This window comes from Cavia porcellus, unplaced genomic scaffold (assembly GCF_034190915.1).
Source record: "Cavia porcellus strain 051 isolate PalLab524CR breed Dunkin Hartley unplaced genomic scaffold, mCavPor4.1 scaffold_17, whole genome shotgun sequence".
Lineage (NCBI taxonomy): Eukaryota > Metazoa > Chordata > Mammalia > Rodentia > Caviidae > Cavia > Cavia porcellus.
In genome coordinates, this window is record NW_026947500.1 from 37748521 (window position 1) to 37773554 (window position 25034).

General features: G+C 34.9%; 1 protein-coding gene across 7 annotated transcripts in view; it reads right to left on the reverse strand.

Annotated features, from left to right (window-relative positions):
* Positions 1-5665: 5665 nt before the first annotated feature.
* The window catches only part of Lrrc4c (leucine rich repeat containing 4C), a 1223661-nt gene continuing 1204292 nt past the window's right edge, over positions 5666-25034 (reverse strand). For all 7 annotated transcript variants that reach the window (XM_063227790.1, XM_023563016.2, XM_063227789.1 and 4 more), the window contains one exon: positions 5666-11252. In XM_063227790.1, coding sequence (XP_063083860.1) covers positions 9289-11211 — 1923 coding nt within the window. In that variant the 5' untranslated portion in view covers positions 11212-11252 and the 3' untranslated portion in view covers positions 5666-9288. The remainder of the gene's footprint in view (positions 11253-25034) is intronic.

The following is a 25034-nucleotide window of genomic DNA, read 5'->3' on the forward strand; positions in this document are numbered from 1 at the left end:
GCCACTCCTCCTGTATTAAAAGGCTTATAATTTACGTTTCATTCTTAACTCCGGCACCCATGCACTTATGTGGACAAAAGATTTTCTGTTGTAATGAAGAAAGGAAAGTATTCATTTTTCTGATAATACTTTCACTTTGAATGCAAACACTTTGTCAAAAGTAATGTTTTATTTCCAGTGTATAAAAACTATCAAATAGTGAAGTAAAGGGGTATAAACTTGTCAAGAATAATAGCTGGAATTGTTCATTTTAAGACAGGGTCGTGGTACATAGTCTATACTGAGCTTGAACTAACTATGTAGCCCAGGATGGTCTTGCACTCATTTTGAAACTCCTGCCTCATCTTCCCCCATATGGGAGTTTAAAGCATGTACCACCATGCTTGACCAATAAAATTTTTGTAGTTTAATATTATTTCTTTGACCTCTTAATTTTTAAAAGCAAATTCTTTGGATTTTAAGATAAAATCTTTTGTTTTTCTCCCTCTTTTAATCACTTGACAAGTAAAAAATAAGCAATGGTTTACCTACATGTATACAGTTTAGAATTTTAAGTAGTGTGTTATAGCTTGAGAAAAATGAACTGGACAAATTTTACTGACTTCATGAAATAAATTTACATAATTAAATGCTGAAGAACTTTAGAGGTTAGTGAAGAGTGATTTCTTTTTATAGAAAGGGACTGAAATATAATCCTTTAGCTCCTCTGTTACTCAGAGATATGCATCAATGACATCCAATTAGAAAATAAAAGTGAATCATAATACCGCTCTAAAAATAGGCTGCCTAAAATGGAATAATTGTGATAAAAATACTGTGGATTGATTTATTTTCATCTTTGAATGCTAGCTGATCTATATTGTGTTCCTGCTGAAATTCTATGAAATTCAATAAAAATCGACACGAAAAAATGTTTCAAACATTGCCACCTTAACCAAGCTAGTGGTGCAAAGGTGTTGACCTACCTAATTGTAGTAGGAAACTTGAACATACATGAAAAGAATGAATGTCAATTAGTAAAACACATCCCCATGGTGAAGCACGTTACCTAGGATAATATGGTCTGCTAGAACCAAAGAGATGGAATATTCTAAGGAGGGTGTTAAAATTTTTCTATTCTGAATAACAAATGCGAGTGAGGAAACAAGGCTTGCTGTTGCCATCTGGAAGCTCCAATGCTCTTCTTCCGCCCTTGATTTTCTTTATTGATTGCATGCAGCAAAGAAAGCAATCTATTTCTTTGTCTCTGAAGTGAGAATAGTGATACCTACCTTATGAGGTTTTGTAAGGACTGGAGCTGATGCACAAAGGGTGTTGCAAATGGTAGTTTTCATAATATGACCATCAACAGGAGTGAATGCAAATTCCCCTTGAGGGACAGGTGTATTTTCTCTGCTTCTATTGGAAGCAGAGAGTTTTATAGAAATTATTTTGGGAAATTTAATAGTACTACTACTTGATCTTGTCAGAACCATGCCAAACTACACATCCATGTTCTAGGCATTGGCTAATATACTCTGGGCTCCCCAATCACAATGAAGTAAGGCACATGAACTTGTATCAGTAAGTCAAGGTGGCAATTAGAACAAGGGTACAGCAAAGCATATTGAATTTCTTTGGGGTAAAGGGTTTCAGAGAGTGGGATTTCCAGGACAAAACAATGAACATGTATGGTGAATGAGCCAAATTGATAACCCTATCAAGTAGGGCATGGCTGGATTTTGTTCACCCTGGTATATCCAAAGCTTCAAACCATGTCTGGCAATAACTGAATTACTCAATTAGTATATACTACATAAATGAATCCATCTCAAGGTAAAACAATCAGATCAGTTTTACTTTTACCACATACTTCTTGCTTTTTTCAAGTGTTTTCTGTCTTATTCTGCATCATCTTTTTATTTTTTGAGGTTATATATATATATATATATATATATATTTGTTTGTTTGTTTTTAATGAGTATTACTGTGTTACTCAGGCTGTCCTTAAATTCCTGTGTTTCATATTCTTCAATTCTAGTGCTTCCGTGTGCAAATAGATGGGGCTAGAAGAATATTCCATGGAGCCCAGCCCATCACCTTTTCTACACAGAATTTTTTAATAATTTCAGTGTATCAATAATGATACACATTCTACATACTTTCAATGGCACCACTTGGGAAATTTGATACTTGAATTTGAAACATGCACCTATTTGGTCAAGCTCAAAAAATGAGAAAACAGAAGGGATCTCTTTCTAAGCTAAAAAACATACAATTTTTATTTTTAAAATGCTTTTCGAATGCCTAATTATTTTCAACTAATTTCTGAGCGCTGTACCTTATTTCTGATATAAATCTAATTGTGAAGTTATAACTCCTTAACACTAGTGCTTGTTGTAATTACTAAAATGACATTCATATAATTACAAATAAGTCTCATGACTTACTATAAATTAAATTTTAAATATAAATGTTTAATTTTTAAATTTTACTTTTTAAATTTAAAAGGTTAATGACGATGTAAATAAAATATGATTATATTGACCAGTAAATGAGATGTTATATCATTAGTATACACATTTGATTGATATATATTTTATATATAGAATATATATATATATATATATATAGATGAGTGGCCTCATCTTTCTTCTAACCAGAGCTGGCACCATGAGACGTCTAGTTCTTCCTCAAAGTCAAAATGATCACAGGAGGTAAACTTTGAATTGATTCAGGACATCAAGGCAGCCAGTACAGGGCAACTAAAGACACTGATGAAAGAGGATTTGCAGAACTGCTTCAGAATGCAACAAGAATTATTGGGAAAAGAATGCTCAAAGTGAGGGGGATTAGTATAGTGTGACACATTTTTAAATTTAATCACACACCATAATATTTTACCAGTCCTTTAGTTGGTATAAACACTCTTAGCTTCTTAAACATTTCTCAATATTGTAAAATGTGTCCTTTCTCTTGGAATTAAGGCCATCCAATGATATTACATGGGTTTTTTGAGTGTGATTGAGAATAAAAACGAGAAGAGGCATTGCTCCTGTAATGCCCAGGAAATAATTCACTCACCTACATGAGTTACCCCAACGTTGGTCAGGGTTGAAATCCAAATTGTTTAATTAACTATTGGAGTGTAGTGACAGATTCTGATTTTATAGCTCTTTTGGAAAATTAGGAAGTTGTCCTGAGAATGACCACCATTGAGAAAATGTCCAAATACCTAGGTTAAGGACTTATGTTGAGAAACAAAACTGAAATTAAGCATACAAATACTACCATAATTTTTTTTAAAATCTCATTTTAAAGACATTTGAAAATGTGTCAAGTATTAATATTTAGCTGTGAGATATTTTTAAGGTTATATTTAACTAAAGTTCTTCGTGTGAACAGTTTGTTAATGATGAGGCACAATTTGTAAACACACATTTGCATGTTTAAAGGCCTCTGGAAGGAGTAACTTTATGATTTGTATCTTTAATTTATGAATTCTTAAATGGAAGTAGACATACAACTGTAAAGTCCGTTTCAACATTTGAAAGCATTTTATGAATTTAAATGTTAAATTTTCATGATGATTTCATTATTAAGGAAATCCAAAATTTTGCTAAATATTAATTGATTTAAAATTTTGTGTAGCTCCATAAAAAAAAAATATATATATATATATATAGTAAAACAGACAATTATTTTGTGTACATTTTAATATATATTCTGTGAAACTGAAGATTCATTTATTTTTCTTAGGGAACTATTCATTTTACAAAACTAACAACTGTACTTAAATAGCAATGGCTGGGTTTCACTTTAAAAAAAAAACATTTTAATGTAGAAATAAGGGCTGGGTAAGTAAAGAGACTAACTGATTGTCACCCTTAGTGACATATTAACACAGTAACTACTGGGGTTATGGGGGTATGGGGTTTCCATTGTGATTACTGAACTATAGCTGAACTAGGTGGATGTTGTCACAAATTCCAAGACGAAGAAATCATAAATTAGAATAGATTTCACTCTGAACAGAAAGGTCTGCCCCTCTTCAAACAAAATTGATTTTTTCCTTTCTTCAAGGTGATGACTCATGCACTCAACTACTTTTGGAAACTCGATGATGGCGTATTTTTTATATTATTTGTACAATTCAAATTTAGCAGTTCAGTATCAAATGTATAATAAAGACAATAAAACTAAATTACTGGAAAAAATATTGAAAGATACAGCTTTCTGACCTGAACTTTTCTAAATTTTTGCCTTCTGTACGTTATGTAGAGGATACATGATATGATCCTTCAGTACATGTAACAATTTCCAAAACAGAAATTTCTTCAATGTTTTTATTTAAAAAACTTCATGTATTTTTGTCTTGCATTAACAGTTAATATTTTTGTTTTTATTTATCTTTTGCAAGAGCAAAATGAACAGTAGCTTTGCTTGCTATTTCTAAATGTTTGTGGTAAAATTTAATTATATAGATTTATATAAAAATTGTATGTATTTCTCAAATAACACTAAGAAAGGCTAAAACCTCAGAAATTCTGTCTGTAGCACTTTAAGAAACAGAATGAGACAAACTGGTATGTGTTTGGGAAATGTTTCATTCAGGATCTAAATTTGGATCCTAATTGACAAGATGCTATATTAATTTTATAACATTTCTTTTGTCTCTCATAAAGCCAGATGTATCTTTTTCTGTATCTTGATAGGGGACAAGAAGACAATAGTATCACAGCTGTTTCCTCTCTATACATAGTGTTTGGGAACTCATATTTCTTTTTAGTAAAAGAAGGAAGAGAATAAAAACAATATTCATTTTCTGGAAGGCAAATTTTAGACTTACTTTTATCAGAAGTAGCTGTTGACCATAACTCATAATCTAATCAAATGTAATTATATGGCCATATACTTTTGGGAGAGATGCTTTTGTAAAAAATTGAGCTCCATGCTCTTATATTGCATAAGAAACAGAGAAGAAAGGCTTCATACTACATAATTACTTATAACTCAGGCATTCATGTATTATGTTACTTATTATTTCTGTTTTGTCTTTGCTACACGCGGGATAGAACCCAAGGATCTACATGTGCTAGGCAAGCGATATACACGGAGCCACAACCCAGGATGGCGCTGATATTTAATGATAACATTATCTTCAAGTCTTTATTAAAACTAGTAAGGTGAAAAGAAAAAAACAATAAACTAGTAAGCTGAAAAGAAGAAAAAAGAAACCAGTAAGCTGAAGCACCGAATAACCAATTAAATTATTTAAAATTATTTTGTTTTGCAGTTCTATGTTTGTAAGTCCTTATCTGAATCTTCTACTTATTCAACTATCTTTATGGTTTTTTCAGTAAGATTAGAGACTGAGAATCTTTCTCACATTGTGATCAATGTTTACCCTGAAACTGCTGCACACACTGAGAGTCATTTATTTTTCTCATGTGTCAATAAAGTCATTTTATTTAAAAAGCTCTTGAATATTCTTTATCTCAAGAAAATAACCCTTTCATTGTGTATGTTATTTTCTAGCACATCCATATTAATTTATTTCATAATATACAGACTTGAACAATATACTATATATGGTAATTTTGAATTCTTTGACTATAAACCTTAAAGGCAGTCATATGCCAGACTTTAAAAAATATTGATCGCTGTTTCACAATGAAACAATCTATTTAAATCTTTGAAAAAGATGATTATTTATTTTATAAAATTTGTGTTATGAGGAATATTAATCTATATTCGAAGTATCTGTCAGACTTTGTCAATACAAGCACATTTGGAAGTGTTCTGAGGAGCTGGAGAGACCCGGGTCTTTGCAGAGTGTGAAGAGTAAGAGTTTCAAACAGAAAAAAAAAAAGATGTTGAAGAATGTTCTTTGCAAACTATCTTGTTTCCCTAAACAATCTGAATACTATAACTAGCAATCACTAGTAATCACACACATGTGTAAACACACATACACACACACATACTGGCTTTGTGGTTCATTGAAAATGGTACAATTTTAGTGCATATTTTTTCAGTATATCCACCTGTTTACCTTGTCAAAGCATAAATAGATCAAGAGACATGACAGTGTTAAGATGTAAGGGTATATGAGAAAAAGCATCATATAGGCTTTCTGCTAATCCAAGCATGCCCACAGTATGTATCTCTGACCAATCAGGTCAGCTACTGATGATGAATACATACACATGATTAATCATCTATAATTCACATTAGTTTTCTTTAAATAATATTTTTATAGTTCCTCAACTCTAAATCTTTTCTCCAGAGAATTTCTAAATGTACCATTGAAGTCAATCTGGCTGATTGACTCTTTCATCAAAATATCTTTTAAAAAAATTGTGTTCATTTAGAACTATTATAATCTGATTGTGATCACATAGACTTTAGATTCTAAGCTGTCTATTTTGGGGCTGATTTCTCTTTCGTTCCAGTTAGCAGAATTCATCTAACTATTCAGTCACCATTCATAGACAAGGAGACTTTCATGCTGTGTCTAATTTACAAGTTTTAAGCTCAAAATGAAACAGGTTTGTAGTCTGTAAACAGAATTTGGTGAGCCCAAACCAAGGAGACAAGGCTAAATTCTTTTGTCTCTTAATTCGTAGCTTTCTTTGTACTAGCTCTTGCTTACCCTTGTAGATATTCCTTGAAGAGTGTTGAAAAGAGTGTGTGTGTGTGTGTGTGTGTGCGCACGTGCGTGTGTAATCTGCAGTCTAGAAATACAGTATTAAGTATATTCAACAATGAATAAATCCACAACTGACAGGTAACATGTATTTTCTCATTGCTTGTGTCCATTGCACTATATAAACAAATGTGAAATATATTTCTAACAAGGGTAAAGAGAAGGAAAAATATAAAGGCTGGACAATTAAAAAATAGGAGCAAAAGTTATTTTGTGTTCTTGTTCATTTGCTGTACTCTCTTCCCATTTCTCTGACCCACTTTTCTAGTATAATGATTGGCTTTTCACACCTGGAGACCACAAAACCCTAGTGTGTGGTTCAGCCTGCAGAAACAAATGTGAATATTCTCACTGTCCATCCATTAGGGGCTGACGATTTCTTCAACTTAGTCGATTCTTATTTCACCACGAGGAGGGAGGTTTCAAGACCAGTGATAAGACAAACATATTTCAATACTCAGAAAAAAGATAGATGTCACACACATAATACATTAAAATTCTAGCCATGTGCAGAGGTGCACAACCAAAAATAATCCCGTTTTTACTTGGAATCTAATGTACGTTCTTCTATCTAAATTTTGTCCTCCTTCCTTAAAAATACCCCTTAATGAATTATATAAATATTGTATTGACATTTATGTCTCCAGTTATTTTCTGGAACTGGTACATTTATGCTTCTCTTGAAAAAGAAAGGGTGCCCTAACCTGCCAGAAGTATACTAACCCATTCTACAGGTGTGGGTACAGGTTTCTGTATTTGTTTGTTTGTTTGTTTGAAGGGGTAATTTAAACATGACTGAGATTCTCTTAACCTGCCCCTTTATCTTAGGATCAGGTTCCTCATTTTTATTTTTCAATTAAATCAATTTATATTTTTAATACTTCAGGTGTGGGTACAGTTTTTGTTTTGCTTGTGTTTTTGTCTTTTTTTTTTTTTTTTGAAGAAGTAATTTAAACATTATTTGAATTCTCTCAACTTGCAGTATTATCTTAGGATGAAGTTTCTGGTCTTTATTTTCTCAAACCAATTTATGGGATTTTAATATTTGTGAAAGCTTTTCTATGTGATGGGTCTGTAAGAAAATGAATTTAATGAAATTGCTGGGATGATTGCTTCCAATGACCTTGAAAACTTTGTCTTCTGGTACGTGTCCATCTATCCTTCAGAGTAAATATATGTTTGTATTTCATTAAAGCTTAAGGATATGCATTTGGGAAAAAAAATCAACTCTCTTACTGGATGAAAGATACCAGGGCAGGAGATTTATGTAATAAAATAACTTGATGTTTTGAAATGTCAGTCACAAAACACAATTTATCCACCTAACAGTTAAATGAGAGGTGACTGCTAATAAAAATAGAACAGGGATTATTTTTTAAATCATTTTTCATATAAATTGGGAATTATTAAAGGGGAGGAACCAGGCCTTATCTGTGTACCTACAATACCAAAATTAGTATTTAGCACATAGCAAGTCTTTCATACTGTAGAATTAAAATTTCTAACAGATTCAAAATTGTTTTCTACCTATGGGTAATTTAGTAAATTTTCACCTTGTGTGATCACATTCCACTGAGCCAGTAAGATTTTACTTAGAAGGCACTAAATAAATTATACTAATATTTTATCCAAGTGGAATTGAATTTACTTCACAAAATCATGTTTCTGTGCATTCTATGGAAGATAATCCTAATGAGGAGGGAAAAACACCATAGCATCCTTTAATAATGATCTGAAACTCAAGTCAATTGGTGAAGCAGAACCCAGTAAACATGGACACTGTGTCTAAAGAATACTGTAGTAGTCTCTTTCTTAGAATGTAGGAGATCTAATTACCATACTACAAATGAGTTGTGTCCAGGTACAGAAAAACCAACAATATTTTATTTATAATCATATTTTAAGCTTTTGAACTACAAATTCTGGTTCTAAAGTTGTTTAAAAGTCATGGGTTTTATAGATGTTCATATGTAAATTAATCTTTTCTTTGCTCTCTCTCTCTCTTTTTTTTTTTTTTTTTTTTAATTCCCATAGAATGGTCCTCCTCATAAATACAGCAGAACAGGTCATTACATGAAAATATAAGATCTTGCACTTTCCTCATTCTTTCTTAAAAATCTATTTGTAATATTGCATTCCCCATTAGACTACTTCATAAGGGCATGAGAGAAAAACAAAAAAAAGGGGGAAAAGAGAGAGAGAGAGAGAGAGAGAGAGAGAGAGAGAGAGAGAGAGAGAGAATAGACTGGATCTCACCACTAGAATTCACCATAAAAATCTCAAAGTGTAACAGAATTCTTACAAAATTTCCTAGACCAGTTCTTTAGGGCATTGAGATCTATGAAAAATATGGCAATCAGGGAAGGGAGGGACGAGATGTGGGAAAATCGTAAATAAGTGCAGCAAAAACAGGTTCTGAGGAATACACATAATTTTGTCTGCTTTAGAGCACAATAGAATTTTTAATAAATAAATTTCTTTTTTCTTTTTTTTTTGTAAAGACACTTTTTTGAAACAGTAGATTTAGCCCAGTCATTTGTGTCATTTTTAATAAACCGTCTTTTTTTTTTTGATTGTTTGTTTCCTGTAACTGTGAATGTTTAGATCTGAGTCTCTTGTACATTGTCTTTTGAGTTCATTCGGATCAATAAAGGTTCATGCACTGAACTGTGTATTGAATTTATTGTGTTAACTGTTGTTGTGTGGTTGAAGGGAGATTTGTAAGAGTTATAGTGATTTAGGTGCTCATGCTCTATAGCAGGCATGGGCAGGTGGCTTTCCATGGGAGTGTCCCCTGTGATCTCATCATCCACATTAATGATTTCAACAGTCCTCGTTGGAGCATGATGGTTTTGCCGATGATGTTGCTTCCTCATCTTATAGAAAATGACCAGCATCACTGCAGCCATGAGTGTGATGGCCACAAAACACCCAATGATGATCTTGGTAGTCTTCATGACCTCATCAATTCCTGGGATCCCACTATTTATATCAGTCACTGGGATGGTGAATGTCTTTTCTGTTGACCTTGTGCTCTGTGGCGTGAGAGAGGTGGTCACATTGGTGGTTTCCCAGTCAATCACTGGAGTGGGGCCCACATTGTTATCTGTGGTCCGTGCTTCATCCTGAGAAGGTTCCATAGTCTCTACTGTGACAGTTGAAAAGTAAGAGAAAGGAGTAGTAGTTGCTGCCGTAACATTCAGTGTGGCCGATGCAGTAGTATTTCCGACAGAATTGCTCACCATACATGTGTACATGCCTGTATCTTGCACAGTTACATTCGTGAAATTTAATGTACCATCACTGAGCACAGCTATCCGTACCTTGTAAGCCCCATGCGTCATGACTGTTCCATTTGGAGTAATCCAAGATACGGATGTCAGGGATGTGGACGCTCGACATTTCAGCTCAGCTGCCATGCCTTCAGTGACATTGAGGTCTGCAGGGGGCTCCACAATGACTGGGGCATAGCATGTGAAGTAATTCTGGTCGAGCTCCCCGATGTACCTCCCTTTCAGACTGGGAGGAGTGTTACACCGGGCACAACAAGCTGTGTTGGAGGGAGCCATGTCTTTTATCCACCAGCTGAGCCACAATATGTCACAGTTACAATTCCAAGGGTTGTGATGCAAGTGTATCCTCTCTAGATGATGCAAGGGTGTGAAGAGGTCATGAGGCAGTAATGTTAGGTTGTTATGAGCCAGGTTGATCTCCACTAGTGACTGAAGGTTATCAAAGGCATTCCTCTCAATCACTTGAATCTGGGACTGTATCATCCAGAGTTTTTGAAGGTGCATCAACCCCTGAAAAGAGCCAGGCCTGATGGCAGACAAATGATTCCCAGAAAGATCTAGCTCATCTAGTTTGATAAGCGGTGTGAGGTTAGGGATTTCTCGGAGGTTGCACATGGCAAGGTTCAAATACCTCAAATTGGACAGACCTTCGAAGGCACCTTCTGAGATGTATGAGAGCCTTTTCAATTCCCCTAAGTCCAGTCGACGCAAAGAAGGGATTCTGTTAAAAGCATAAGAAGGGATGCTTTCGATGGGGTTGTTTCGCAACCAGAGCTCCTTCAGTTTAGACAAATATACAAAAGCTCCATTTGGGATGGTTGTAAGACGATTGTCAAATAGTTCCAGAGTGTTGAGGTTGGCCAGACCGTTGAAGGCCCCGATTTCAATGGTTCTAATATGGTTCCGACTCAGCTGAAGGATTTCCAAGTGCCTTAAGTGCTTGAAGCTGTTTACTTTAATGATCTGAATTTGGTTCTCATGAAGATTCAGCAGGCGTGTGTTGGTGGAGATGCCATCTGGAACCTCACGCAGGTTTTTCCGAACGCAAATCACCTTGCTGAACTGGTTGCTGCAGGAGCACACGGAAGGGCAAGTTTGAGCCCGCACCAGACCAGCCACCACGAGAAGTTGAAGAGCCAGCAGCACCACAAGCAGGGGGTCAAATAGGGCCCTGTTAAACCTAGGACCTATCATTATCTGCTGTGGATGTAAGGTCATCTTGTTCAACATTCATAATTTATCTGGTGTTGGTCCTTCTGGAGTTCAATGGTCTGAAAAATAATAAAAGCAAAAGAAGAGCATTAGATCTTCCCCAAATGTCTTTCTCAAGTATATTCGTGATGTACATTATCAGCTAAAGCCATTATTTTTAAGATGGAGACAATTCTAATATTTTTGATTGAGCTATGTGACCCTTATTTAAAAGAAATGTTTCTCTCACCCAAATTAGCAGCTGTCACAGTTTGCATTCCATCAAATCTGTCATCACAGAGAACTAGCCCAGGGAGGTAGAGGATCCTAACATATTTACCAAGTGGGACCCAATTTCATGTGCACATGTGCACACATGTGATGAACTTCATCACTAGTTTTAGCGTCCACATCAGAGGGAAATGGTCCAGAAAATAGGATTTGGGGGATGCACCTTAAAAAACTAAAAGCTCTTTTGCAAAACCAATAATGGCTGGCATTTCATTGAACATGTTCTAGCATCCTGGGCTACAGAATTCACAATCTTATTCAGTAGTGATTATATAATTTGTAGGACCCAGTGCAAAATAAAGTGTTAAGTGACTTGTTAAAGTTAAGAATTTAAAATCAGTGACAGCAGAATGTTAACCAAGAAATAGCTCTTCGTAACAAGGCTCACTTCACAAATGAAAGCATGTCTGCATGAAGCTGCCTGTGACCCTTTTTAATACTCACAACTCTATGCTAACATAGACGCTATCATCGCCCAAGCTATCCTTCCCAAAAGCTCTCTTTGCAAGATAAAGAAATGCAATCATAGACAAAGGAGCATGCAAACATTTGTACAGATATCAAACACAGAACGAGAGCTCAAAAGTGAGAACTTGGCAGATTAGTCTCAGAGCACTATTATTGCAAACACTTCATGGAAATCCTGCTGTAAGAATACAGATAAATGCAGAATATTTTTCACAATTTCTTTAAAATATCTTTCCTCAAGGAGTGACCGCACTTGTGCAACCACTGCTAACTCATGGTACCTGTGAAGATATCCTGAAACAAAACATGCATATGTGCCCACAAACTTCTAGAAATTAGCATGCACAAAATTCATTTTAATACATACAACTGCTATAGGCAGGTGGTTCCCATATGAAATCATGTCTCAAAAAACATAATTTTGATACTCAACAAAATAGTATGGTAAGACAAAGTTGTGTACTCAACTTTACTGATTTTAAGTAGATTTGTAGGCAGGAAATAAAATAATTGATATGCCCCCTCTTTTTCAGCACAAAGAGGACTTCCTAAGGAGCAAGTGATACCTAGTATAATTTCCACTCACCTAACTTATTGTCTGGACTCCTGTGTAGTAATGTTCCCTCATCTCAGTCTAAATTTTTATCTCAATATGCAGTGTCTCACCTATGAATCTTTTGACAATAATAAAAAGAGGGTTGGATAGTAAGTAGCTTACCACATTCTAACAAAGACATACCCATTAAATACCAATTTTGTGTCAAACCAGACAACTTACATATCCTTTCTGTGAGTCAATCACATCTCCTCTCTTGGAACATGGGAATGACACACTTCTTAGGGTTGTGAGGATAAATTTAGTTAATGCAGCTAAGGAATTTAAATAATGCCTTCCATGCTGTCAGTATTCAGTAAATGTTAGATTGTCTTCTTATTATTATTATGGTTTTATTGTTTCATTTAGCTAAACATGTTAAATACTGGGTGTATAAAGATGAAGAATAGAATCCTTGTCCCTGAGGGAATTTTCATTCAAAAGGCAAGCCAGATAGCAAACAGATGAAGTACAATAATACATGTTCATTTATATGAGACATGATCATTTGGTACAAAAGTACTAATGTTAGAGTAAATTAATTTCCACTGGGAAATGGAGAGGCAGTTTAAAGAGGAGAGTGAGCTGGTGTAGGTTTTGTGAGCAGTGGTGAAGAAAGAAAAGGAGTTTTAGATAGAGCTATCAACCTGAACCAAGTCAAGACCATGGGAAATATGCTTGTCTATCAAGGGAACATTAGATATTTCCAGTCAAGGGAAAATAGGGCTGGAGAAGAGACTGGCAAAGGAAGATAGGATGCAATTGACACCAGATTGTCAATGGCTGGTTCTGTTAAATTTAAGAGTCTGCAATTCATCTCACACAACACTGGTTTTATTAAAAGAATGCTATTTTCAGCTTTATTTGCAAGGAATGATATTGGGTCAATACAAGTGAAAGAAAGATTTGGAAGAAACTAGAAGCAAGAGGAAAAAGCTGGGGAGGTCTTTCAGTTGTTCCCAGTGATCCTTGGAGAGAAGACAGTATTAAAAAGAGGGCCAGGTTCATGTCATAATTTCCATTTCTAAAATTGGGAGCTTGAAAAAAATGGGGGCGAGCTTTTCTTTAGGATATAACCCTTCCCTGGTTCTGAGATCAGCAGTGTAAATTAGCGTTTTCAAATAGCTGCAACCTTTCAAATAGCTGTAACCTACAAGATGGCAAGGAGGCTTTTTCTAATAATAGGAGATGTTCCTCTCAACAAAAACAGCTGTCATTAGCAACCCTTAAACACATATTCACAAGAAATTGGAGGAAGCATTAATCTCACGAAGGTGCTGTTTAAAGTTCTATATTGCTTTCTAGGTAAAGATACTTACTTTGGTGTGTTTTCCTATTCTAGCAAAGAAACTTGAGGAATAGTATCTCTGAGTTACTGTTTGTTTTCTTGGCCTCATGTTTACTTCCTTGCTATAGCTGCTTTATGATGACTGTTCACATTTTCTGGTGCTCTGAGCACCTTCTCCCAGCTTTCCTCGTTCACTAGCTTTGAAATTGACCACGAGGGCCATGACTGATGGTGTCTTCTTATTCTTTTGCCAACGGAGCCTTTCATAAATTAGGTAGCAAGTAAGAAGATCATGCAAAAGGACTGAAGAGTTAATACCAAACTATAGCTGTTTGTGTATGTATATAGTGCCAAGTGCTAAGCTTTTAGTGATGCCTTACATCTTTTGATACTATGATATCTAGGATCTTACTGACCCAAAGAGGCAAGTACTCCCCGCACTACTCTGTTTCTCTAAATAATAAAATATTTTCTTACCAGCATGACTTTCCTATGCAAACCACCCAATCCAGCACCAATCTCCAACTCACATGATCTACCAAGTTGTCACAGAGACCTTACTCTAAAGCTAGCATTCCATTGCTTTAAGTATTCTAGACCAGGTACCAGGCAGCAAAAGAGACTTCATATCCCAGATTCTGCCAAAATTGCCTTCCTGGCTTCACTGATGAGCAAAAGTTGAGGCTCTTGTCTCTCTTTCCTCAGCTCCTTCTTCTTCCTGGTAATTCCTGGCATAACTCCTTCGTGGTGTGCTGCCTCTCCCCTTGCAAACCACGAGTAAGAAATATTCCTTCACTGTCATCCTCTCCTGACCTGTTGGGCTCCACCTACCTCATACGAATGAAACTTTCATTGTGCACCAATCACTAAACAACAAAACCTGAGTCATTCCATTATTTCTGTGACCAGGCCTTCTAGGTTTATTCCATTGTCACATTCATACCGTGACAACATCAGGTAGATTGAAAATTATCTTTCATTGTAAATTTAAACATGACCTTAAAAAGCTGTTGGAAGTTTTTAACTTTAGTAGAAAGCTATCTAAATTTTAGTGATCATCAATAAGTTCTCATTTGTGTGATTTAAGTGAAATTGTACAGTAAAAGCTATTTTAATGCAGAGAAAAATTTAAAACTCATGTATCTAATACTGAGCATATTCCTAACGCTATCTGGGACAAGATTGGGAGACATAGACTGTTCTCATGGTTAGAAAGCTACAAACTGAACAAGCCTTGATGCTCTGGGTGCCAGATGCAGGATAAGGCAGCTCAGCCACTAAGAAATGTTTCTCTTACTTCCAAGTTATACTTCAAGGATACGTCTGCCCAGCCTCAATGTATTTCCATAACCACACTTCCCAAGTCTATTGGGCATAAAAATGCACAGAAATTCCTTGATGCACAAAGTATAGTTAATGTTTCAGAATTTCGGTACCAGGCCCTGCTTTGCCTTTTCCCACTTCCCACACAACAATTCTCCTACAAATCTTAATTTCTCTGGTAATATCCATTGAAACAACTGACTGAATGCAAATAGAAAAGAAATGAAGAATACTAGTATTTACTCTGCATTTGTTGTTTTTTTTTTCCCCTGATTAAAAAGTGGCACAATAAAGGCAGCCATACCCAGTGGTTCAGAAAGAAGGCCAAAGTGTGAGAGCATCTCTTCCACATCACAGTGAGCTCACATCTTGGGGATGTTAAGATTGGGAAGGTGACTTCTCCTCTGTATGTGATACTTTCCCCGTCATGGAAAGGTCTACATAATTATGTAGCTATTACCTTATAATAATCAAAATACAATACTTAGTATATAAGAAAAATAAAGTGATGGCTGCTCAGTTTTCTCTTCTTCAATAATATAGTAGCCTGAATAATATCTCTTATTCAATGCTGTTGTACAACAAACTGGTATGATTGAGAATGCACTATAACTAAAACTTATGCAAATACGATGCACAGCTACTACCATAGGGTATATGTGTCTTTTCTTTTTCTATGCCAAGATTTAGTTTTATTTTCTACTTCTTTTTACTTCAGTGTCTTTGTACTATTGCAGTTAATGAGATCACCCTTAAATCAGTCATAAGTAATGATTTATAAATTATATCTAGTTCAAAGATAATTGATAATCTGCAGCAAATACTAGACACATTGCACTGAATCCAATAAACTTACCCATGAAGGGGTTTCTACTTTGAAATGGAAGTTTTACTTTACATCAAAAGGTGCACTTCAGCATCTCTTTCATACAATGTTTTTACATCAAAAGGAAATAAATTAAAAGTATGCACTATTTGTTCCAACACCATCAGACAGCATATACTCACAAATGGATTTGTGTGGGTTTTGAATTAAACTATTACACCATACTTGTCCCAGAGGATATCTTGACTTTGTCAATAGGCTTTTCTTCCATCTGGATCCATGCTTCAGTGCCCTGATAGCCTGGCGAGAGACCCAGGGGGAGCCACATGTGGACAAGTTCGCTAACGGGGATGCTTTCCTTAATGCTCTATTGTTGCTGGCTCAGCACATTCTATGTCTAGACATTAGAAGTAGTTTGGAAGAGAGGTGAGAGAAAGATGAATTCACTTAACCATAATCACTCTCTTTCACACATGTATGTCTTCAATGGGCCCCTCAAAGCCTGGGGATCAAGAATGCTGACCCCAGGCTGGGGATTTAGCTCAGTGGCATAAGCACCTGCCTGGAAAGCACAAGGTCATGAGTTCGATCCCTGGTACTAAAAAGAGAAGGAATGTTGACCTCATGCTCAACCTTATCAGAGACTGGAAATCGCACTTCACCCTCATCAGATCTTTGCTGCTTCACTAAATTTGCTTGCTTCTCTTTCTCCTTCTGGGGCTCTCCTGCCATAGCAAATGATTTCCTTGAATCTGATAGGAAATTCCCCAGAGATGCATCAAATATTTCCTGGAAATCTTCCAGATAGTTCTGTGTTCTACCATTCATTCAGTCTCTCACCTCACCAATCTTGTATTGTTTTCTTAATCTCCTACAGTGTTAATTAAGTTCCTACAGTGGAAAAAAAAAGACAAAGATCAAATGTCCCCTTTTGAGTAAGTTGTGGCCATGTCTTCACTGCTGATCTCACCACACTGCCAAATATCAGAAGTGGCATTCACTTTTATCATAGCAAAGGCAGATGATCTCTACAGGGTGTATGAATGATATTGTGATGGTGAACTTTCCACATTTTAAGCATGACCATTCACTTAAATTATACTTAGAGCTTAAGGAAATCCTCTGCTACCTCATACATGTTTGTTAACTGTCTAATATCTTATACTTTTATTTTCTTGATAATTTATTAGGAAAATTCACTTCTTAAAAAGCATGCACAATATTTTTTGGTTCAAGGAAAGGGGTATACAGTGCTGCTGGGTGGATAGTTTAAGCTAGCAGCAGGGAAAACTCTCTGCAAAGGGCCAGATAGTAAATATTTTAGGCTTTGGGGACCATAAGGTATCTTATGGCAATTACAGTATACATTCTGCTATTGTAACAGCTATAAACAAAACATAAATAAACAAGGAGAGCTGTGCTCCAATTAAAGTATTTATGGGCATGAAAATTTGAAATTCATATATTGTCACATCTTTCAAAATATTTTTCTTTCTGTTTTCTCAAGCATTTAAAAATTCATAAACACTTTTAACTTACAGAGCACACAAAGCAGGTGGCAGGCCAGCTTACAGACCATCATTTGCTGGGCTGTCATCTGAGCAGACACTGGTAGTAACACTCATGCTGCTGAAAACCAGTAATTCTGGGCCTGTGACACATCTTAGCCAGAGATATGAAAACATTTTAATTCTGGGTGTTTTGTAAGCAGTTGAATTAATGCATCTTGTAGCTGTTCTTTCTCTGACTTTCTTATGATATAAAACAATCAGTTTCTTCATTATGAAGAAATGTTTTGTTTTTTTCCTGGTTATATTCAGACCGTTCATGCATTCATCTCTTCCTCTTCTCCCCATTTCTTTATTTCCTTCCTTCCTTTCCTCCTTTTCTCTCTGCCCTGGTTTTCAAGGAAACAGCAAAGGAAAGAAAAGACAATGAAAAAGTCCTGCTTCCTTACAGTGTAGGGTTTACAACATTAGAACTCTGGGATTTTCCAAAGAGAATAAACTAAATGAAGGTAACATGATTTGTGTTAAGAAATATGCAGAGGCTATTTCCTTCATGCTAAGAATACTTTCTACTATAAAATCATTTCTCTTGATATCTCTTTGGATTTCAAAAAAATGCAAGAAAAAGAACAGATTATGTATAAGTAAAAATGTAATAAAAGGTAACTATCTCTAAATTAGCTTTTAAATATCAAATATTTCCTAATATAGAATATTTTGCCATTTTAGACTCAGTCTCACAAATCTGTAGAGTTTTCTCTACCTTCTATTTAGAAATGGGAAATTCTGCAGAGTTCTAGGGAAAACAAAAGTTTTATAAAAATGCCAAGGGCTGACCCACTAGGCAAATGTAATAGAAATGCAACAACATTTACACGACTATTACCCAAGAACTCAACCTGTCAAGTCAACAGGTAGGAGTTAGGCTAAACATATTGGTCCTGCAGAGTTTCGAAAAAGTGACTGGCTTTTAAAAATTGAAACTTAAGGGAAAAATACTGAATTTGCATTTTTATTTTATTTTTTTTTTTCTTTTTCCTTTTTATCGGTACCGGGGATCGAACTCATGACTGCCTGCTTACAAGGCAGGTGCTTATGCCACTGAGCTAAATCCCCAGCCCCTGCATTTTTATTTCTTTAGAAATCTTGTAGGAGAAAAATGTACTTGGGTTTGGAAGTATCCAAGTTACAAATATTACATGAGGGAAAAAAAAGGCATTAAAGAGAACTATTAATTTAAAACAAAAAATTCATATAGTGGCAGTCAACTTGGTATTATGCTCTAGAGAATATAATAAGGAGTATAAAATTAATAAAATTATTCTGCCTTCTGCAACTTTATATTCTTGTTGGTTCTGTGAATATACATATACTCAGATTATACATATCCATCTAATTTAGTGTATATAACATTGAAATATCATAGAACGTTGTTCTAAGTCAATGTAAGCATAGTTAATCTTAAAGCTTTGAAAGAGAATTTGAGATTTTATGGGGATTTTTAAGAGACTGTAGATTTGCACAATGCAGTGTGGAAGTAAGAAATTACTCAGAAAAGCAGAGGAGAAACACAAAGTTAAAGAAAACTAGCTTGATGGAAGTAGAGGACTTACTTACACACCACAGAATTTCAAAGTTATATTGGTCAAACTCAGGGTCACAGATATCTAGCAGACGAATTTGATTCACTTCAATAAAGACACTAGGGGGAAAAAAATCTCAATGCCCTTAAGCAACGAAAGGAGTTATGAAGGCACTATTTTAGGAAATTTCTGTCTTTGTACATAGTATAAATTGGAGAAAGAAGATGGGTTGATAAAAATCAAATAACAATAACTGACACTTCTAGTATTACTTTAAAACTGAATATAAAATATGTTTTGCAACCTGATTATCTGATTACTGAAACACTTATAGATTCAAATTAATCTGCTGTGGATAAATTTTTGTTAACCTGAAATGCCAATTAAAGCCAAAATTAGCTTCTGTTTATGATCATGTCATAAAAATATTAGTGCAAACAAAGGATGCAGGCATCACTGTGGAAACTGAGATTTCCAAATAAGGGAAGCAGTGTTTCATTTCGATAAAACTGCACACAGCAAGGCCAAGTAAATATACAGGTTGGTTCTCTCTCCAACCTGCATAACGCTGAAGTAGAGAAAAAATGTCTAATACATATCAGCAGAGTTAGTTTGGCAAACTCAGATTTAGAGACTAATGAATTCTATTGGAGGATTGGTTGAACATTATAAATTGCTCAGTCACTTGGCAATCTGGTCTTCTCTGAGCCACAACTTGCTTGATGGGAGTGATGTTAGCAATGAACAGATATGATAAAGGCTGTAGTTTATGCGGTCTACTTCTCCCAACTTTTGGCTTTTCTTATGAGACACCATATACTGAAAGACAATCTCGAGAGGTATACCTGAACCACCATAATAAATGCTTCTATTACACGTTATTTTTCTGTATCCACATTTAGCACAACCCCATTCTTCCAGCTGTACTGCTAAAACATAACTTGAATACTTCTATAATCCCATTTTCCTTTCTCAAAAAGTCTTCATTTCTAAATTAAAACACTGAAGTATCCTTTAGATGCTTCTCTATTTTGATAATTGCCTTATCACAGTTAATTCTTCCTAGAACATTTAAGTTTTTAAAAATATAAATACGTTCATGTCATTCTTCAGTTGAAATATCCACAGTTCCATCCCTGTTAGAACAGAGTGCAAAGTCCATAAGTGTTCTATGTATGATCTCACCACACTCTAATTCTTTTAGCTTTTGGCTTTTCTTAATCTATCTTTTTCAACCCTACTGACATTTCCTCATTCCTCAAATGTTTCATTATCACCTTTGTAGTAGGATTCCCTCTACCTATAATACATAGCGTTTGACTTTGATTTTCCTTTCCATAGAGGATCCTCTTTAAATTTCACTTTCTCACTGGCAACCCATTTGGGAACCTTCCTGTCTCTCAAGAGTTATTCTATTCCCCTCTTTTTATTCCCTTAGTTACTTTTCTCTCATTGAGACAAAACACCTGATGCCAAAAATTAGGGAAGGGAAAGTTTATTTCTTACAATTTTGGCAGTTTCAGTCCATATTCAGTTGACTCCAGGGCAGGGTAGTATGGTGGGGACACTGTTCATGGACCCCACAAAACAGCAAGACCTAACTGTGCAAAAAAAATGACACACTTTCTTCTCACTCTTACACTTCATTTCGGCTCCACTGCTGCGTGGGTGAAACACTCACACTGCCAATCCCATACTAGACAACAAACCAATCATAAATGCTAGATTCAGCCATGTCCATGATTGCATGACGCTTGGTGGGGGGCATCCAAATACAAACCAAAACATTCCCCAACACATTTTCCTGCTCCAAATAAATAAATAAATGAAAATTTTACATTCTTAGAAAGTTTATTACTAAAATCATTTGTCTATCACAACAAACAAATGACCATCCTTAATTCTTATCAATTATTTACAACTACTTGCTATTTTTCTCATCAACTCACATGCTTGCTATTTTTTACATCTTGTTGCACTTTCATGGAATATCAATTTCTGCAGAATAGGTAGAAATTTATCTATGTTAGGCAGTGATCTTTCCCTAAAAATATACTCATTAAATAGATGTTAAACACAAGAATAAAGGAATGAGTTTTCAAGCAAAGAAAGGCATGTTGTAGACACTTAATGCTGGAAACTTGTTGAAAACCAATGTACTTTCATAATTATTAACAGAACTCTTTCTTCTAGTAGAGCTCCATTTTTACAGTAAGAATTTCATCATTTTCTGCAGTGATGTTTGTTCAGGTTGTAATTATTTTCACTGAAGTTTTTCTTACAAAAAAAGCTGGGTAGGGCAAAACAACTTGTCTCTTCTCTGTTTTTCCCTTTTTTGGGGGGAGGGGATGGTAAAATAGAGAAAGTTTTCTTATTTTTCCTTTTTTAGTCTGTTATTGTCAGCAGCCCTGCTTTATATGCGACCAAACAATGCCCTCTGCTGTGTGTGTCTAAAATAACACGATAGCCTTGAAAGTTCCTATGGAGAAGACTCATGAGTTCTTTTCAGGAAATGCATATGCTTCAGAAGTTTGAGTTTTCACCAAACTGGATCTAACCACGTGCACAGAGAAGGAAACAGCGTTGTCAGCAAATCATCTGTGAATACCATTTAAAATGGAAGATCTTTTGGAAACTATATGCTTGATTCTGGGACCAATTTTAATTTTTTTTTTTTTAATCCAGAGGTGGAAATATCTAGTAATTCTGCTGTCAAAATTTAATATAATGATATGAAATATGCAGGAGAGAAAAGTATGTGGCGTTAACTCCAACCTTTTCTTAGCAACAAACGTGTCAAATTTACTTCATGATAAAAAAAAAAAAAAAAAAAAAAATCAGACCAGAAACAGTCATCTTTATGCAAGGCTAAAAACAAAATCAATTTTTTTTCTGCTTGTTTAACCTTCCATGATGCAGGAGAGATAAATATACCAGGCATGAGAATTTTTGCTGCTTATGAATCCTTTTGATCATATTCACTTTTTGATGTTGATTATTTATGAAAATATGAAATATAGATGACTACCTTGTTTTTCAAATTATATGGTAAGATCTGAAATGTTCAGGTGTGTGTTTGTATTTTTATGAAAGTTATTTGTTCTAGTAAAATGCATAACCAAAGGGAAAAACCTGAACATCTCAAGCTCCAAATACTCCTTGATATTTTTGTCTTCAGTATGAAAACTGAATGCTCCAATTACAAGAAATGCTTGGAATAACATCTGTATTCTCCACGTGCTAATATTGTACAGTCAGAATTCTCACAACTCCATGACACTTTCTCCACTTTTCTCTCTTTTCATTCCCCACCCGTTTTAGGGTCAAGGATCATCGAAAGAGTGCTGCAGGCTCATTCTATATCTCTACAATCAGTCATGTATTTCTATACTCTTTACATAGGAGATTTTCAGAGGAAGACTTTGCAGACCTAAGGTAACAATACACAAGGACCTGGACAATAACAGATCATGAAAAGGTAACTCAGTAAGAGTTCTCCAGTGCTGACAGAACAAAGTCCACATTCTCTACTATCTGCATGACTTGGATGCCTGTAGTATCATCAGTTGTGAACATAAGCAGTGCCTCCAGATATTACCAAATGTCCCTTGTGGGAGCAAGGCAAAATAATTGCCTTAAAAAACACTGCCTTAGAGTGACACAAAAGACATTCCATGCTTCCTTGCCATACTATTTCCTTAGTCTCATGGCCCAGGAGTGCCCTCAACAGTCTTCTTTGTATTCTGTTCCTTATTCTAGATTTATATCCCTTACTTTTTCTCTTGAAGACCTTTCGTTACTTTCTCTGACCTGGGACACTCCACACTGTTATGTCTATCAAAACTGTTCCCAACATGAGTGAATTTTACAATGAATATTTCTGCTACACTTTCATCAATCCTATTCATTTCAACCTTCCCTTAAGTGCCCGTAAGTCAACGTGCTAGCACTAACCAAGCCTATTTGTTACTGCAAATGTTTGAGCATAAATTAATCCTATTTACTCATTAAATCTTCATAAGCATTATCATTCATAATCTTCTTAAAGACTAACTTGATGAGGTCAAGGCATTCAATAAATACATGGCAAATTGAATTACTGAATATACTGGATATTCCTATTCATAGTCAAGATCCAAGCTGGTATGATACTTTACAATAATAAACTATGAACTTTCATTGATGTGATTCACATGTAAATCAAAAAAAAAAAAAAAAACTTAAGTGAGTCAGGTTATTTGGTGGTGAAGCACTAGGTTGCTGAAAGTGTCATGCTTTAACCTGTATTATTATGCTGTTATGCCCCCTTTTATCTCATCCTCTCCCTTATTCATTAAAAAATTATTTAATTTAAAAAAATATCAACCAATAAAAAATGTTGCTGAATCTGTAGGGAAAAAGAAACCCTTTACAACTGTTGGTTAGAGAGTAGACTAGTACAAACACTGTGGAAATCAGTGTGGAGATTCCTCAAAAAAATTAGGATTAGAGGTCCCATTCAACCCAGGTATTCCCCTTCTGTGTATCTTCCCAGAAGGATTGAAAAACATCACACCACAGTGACATATGTGAAACCATAAGGTTCAACATATACAGTCGTCACTGTGAAATGGGAGGAAACTGTTCAATAGAAAGAAGAAACTAAGATAGGGGAAAAGAGAAAGGATAGAAGGAAAAAGAAAAAAAATGCAAGTTAGTTATACCATTAGTGTCACTTAGTTCACTGAATAGGAAACGTTGTGCTAATATTGAATGAAGAAATCTTTACGCCCATATTTTGTACTTGAGTGACTAAAGATAATGATGTGTAATTTATCAACAATTGTTACTTTTTCATTATTTTGTTGTGAGAATTTTTTTACCTTTTTTTCTTAATATTAACAAATAAAGTAATAAAAAAAAAACTTAAGTGGTGGATAACTTAGTACAAACTGTTAGTAGAAGCATTACAATTACTTCTAACCAGTACCCACTCATATTAACATAAATTAAGAAAATGAAGTTAGCGAAAAACAGCATGTATGTAGGCAATTGAAAACAATGGTTTATAGTAAAGGCTGTCTGACCCAACAGAGAGCTGTATTCTAAATACTCCATCTAGAATGGTAGATAGATCATATGAATTCAGTATATGTATAACAAGTGAAAGAAACAGGAAACAAATAAATAGTCCCATGAAAAGTTTGATGGTTGCAGATTGCCAGCTATTTACACAACTAAGCAGGTACTAATGGAACACACATTTTAAAAAAAAAATCTCAGAGACACAAATTTGTGTGGTGTTCTCGGTGAGATGCCTGGATTTTGCTTAATTTGATTTTTGGACTAAGCTATTGTGAAGATAAATAGATTCATATGTAGAGAAGATTTTAAAATAGTGTTTGGTACATAATCAGTACTGAATGAATGTTTGTTATTTTCATTGTCTTAATTTACTGCTTAGTGCTGGTGACACATGAAGTCTTTGGATGCAAAACAGTTGATAGTTCAGCTAGTGCAATCTAACATTAAATTAAGATTGGGGAGCTAGCTCAGTGGCAAAGCACCTGCTGGGCAAGCTTGAGGTCATGAGTTCAATCCCTGGTTAAAAAAAAAAAATCAACAGGCATCACACAATTCAATTTGATTTATCATCAAAAAAATTAACTAATTACCCTTCTCCATGATTGTGTACAATATAACCCATGAATTTAATACATTTGCTCATGTTTTTCAAACTATTTGTCAATTTCTTAAAGTTGTATAAAAATTTTGTTTAAGTGTGATGGTATTTTTTTGTGATGGTATATTTTTATAGAAAAGTTATTCTTCAATTTTATTGCCACCTTCACACAGAGATTCATGAAATTAACAAAGTTTTAACTTTTGTATGAACAATTACACATTGAAGTATGTGAGAATCAGTTATGGTTCTAGTATAATTTATTCAGTTGGCATTCTGCCTATGGATCAATTGCTTATGTGTTGGTAACTGTGTTTA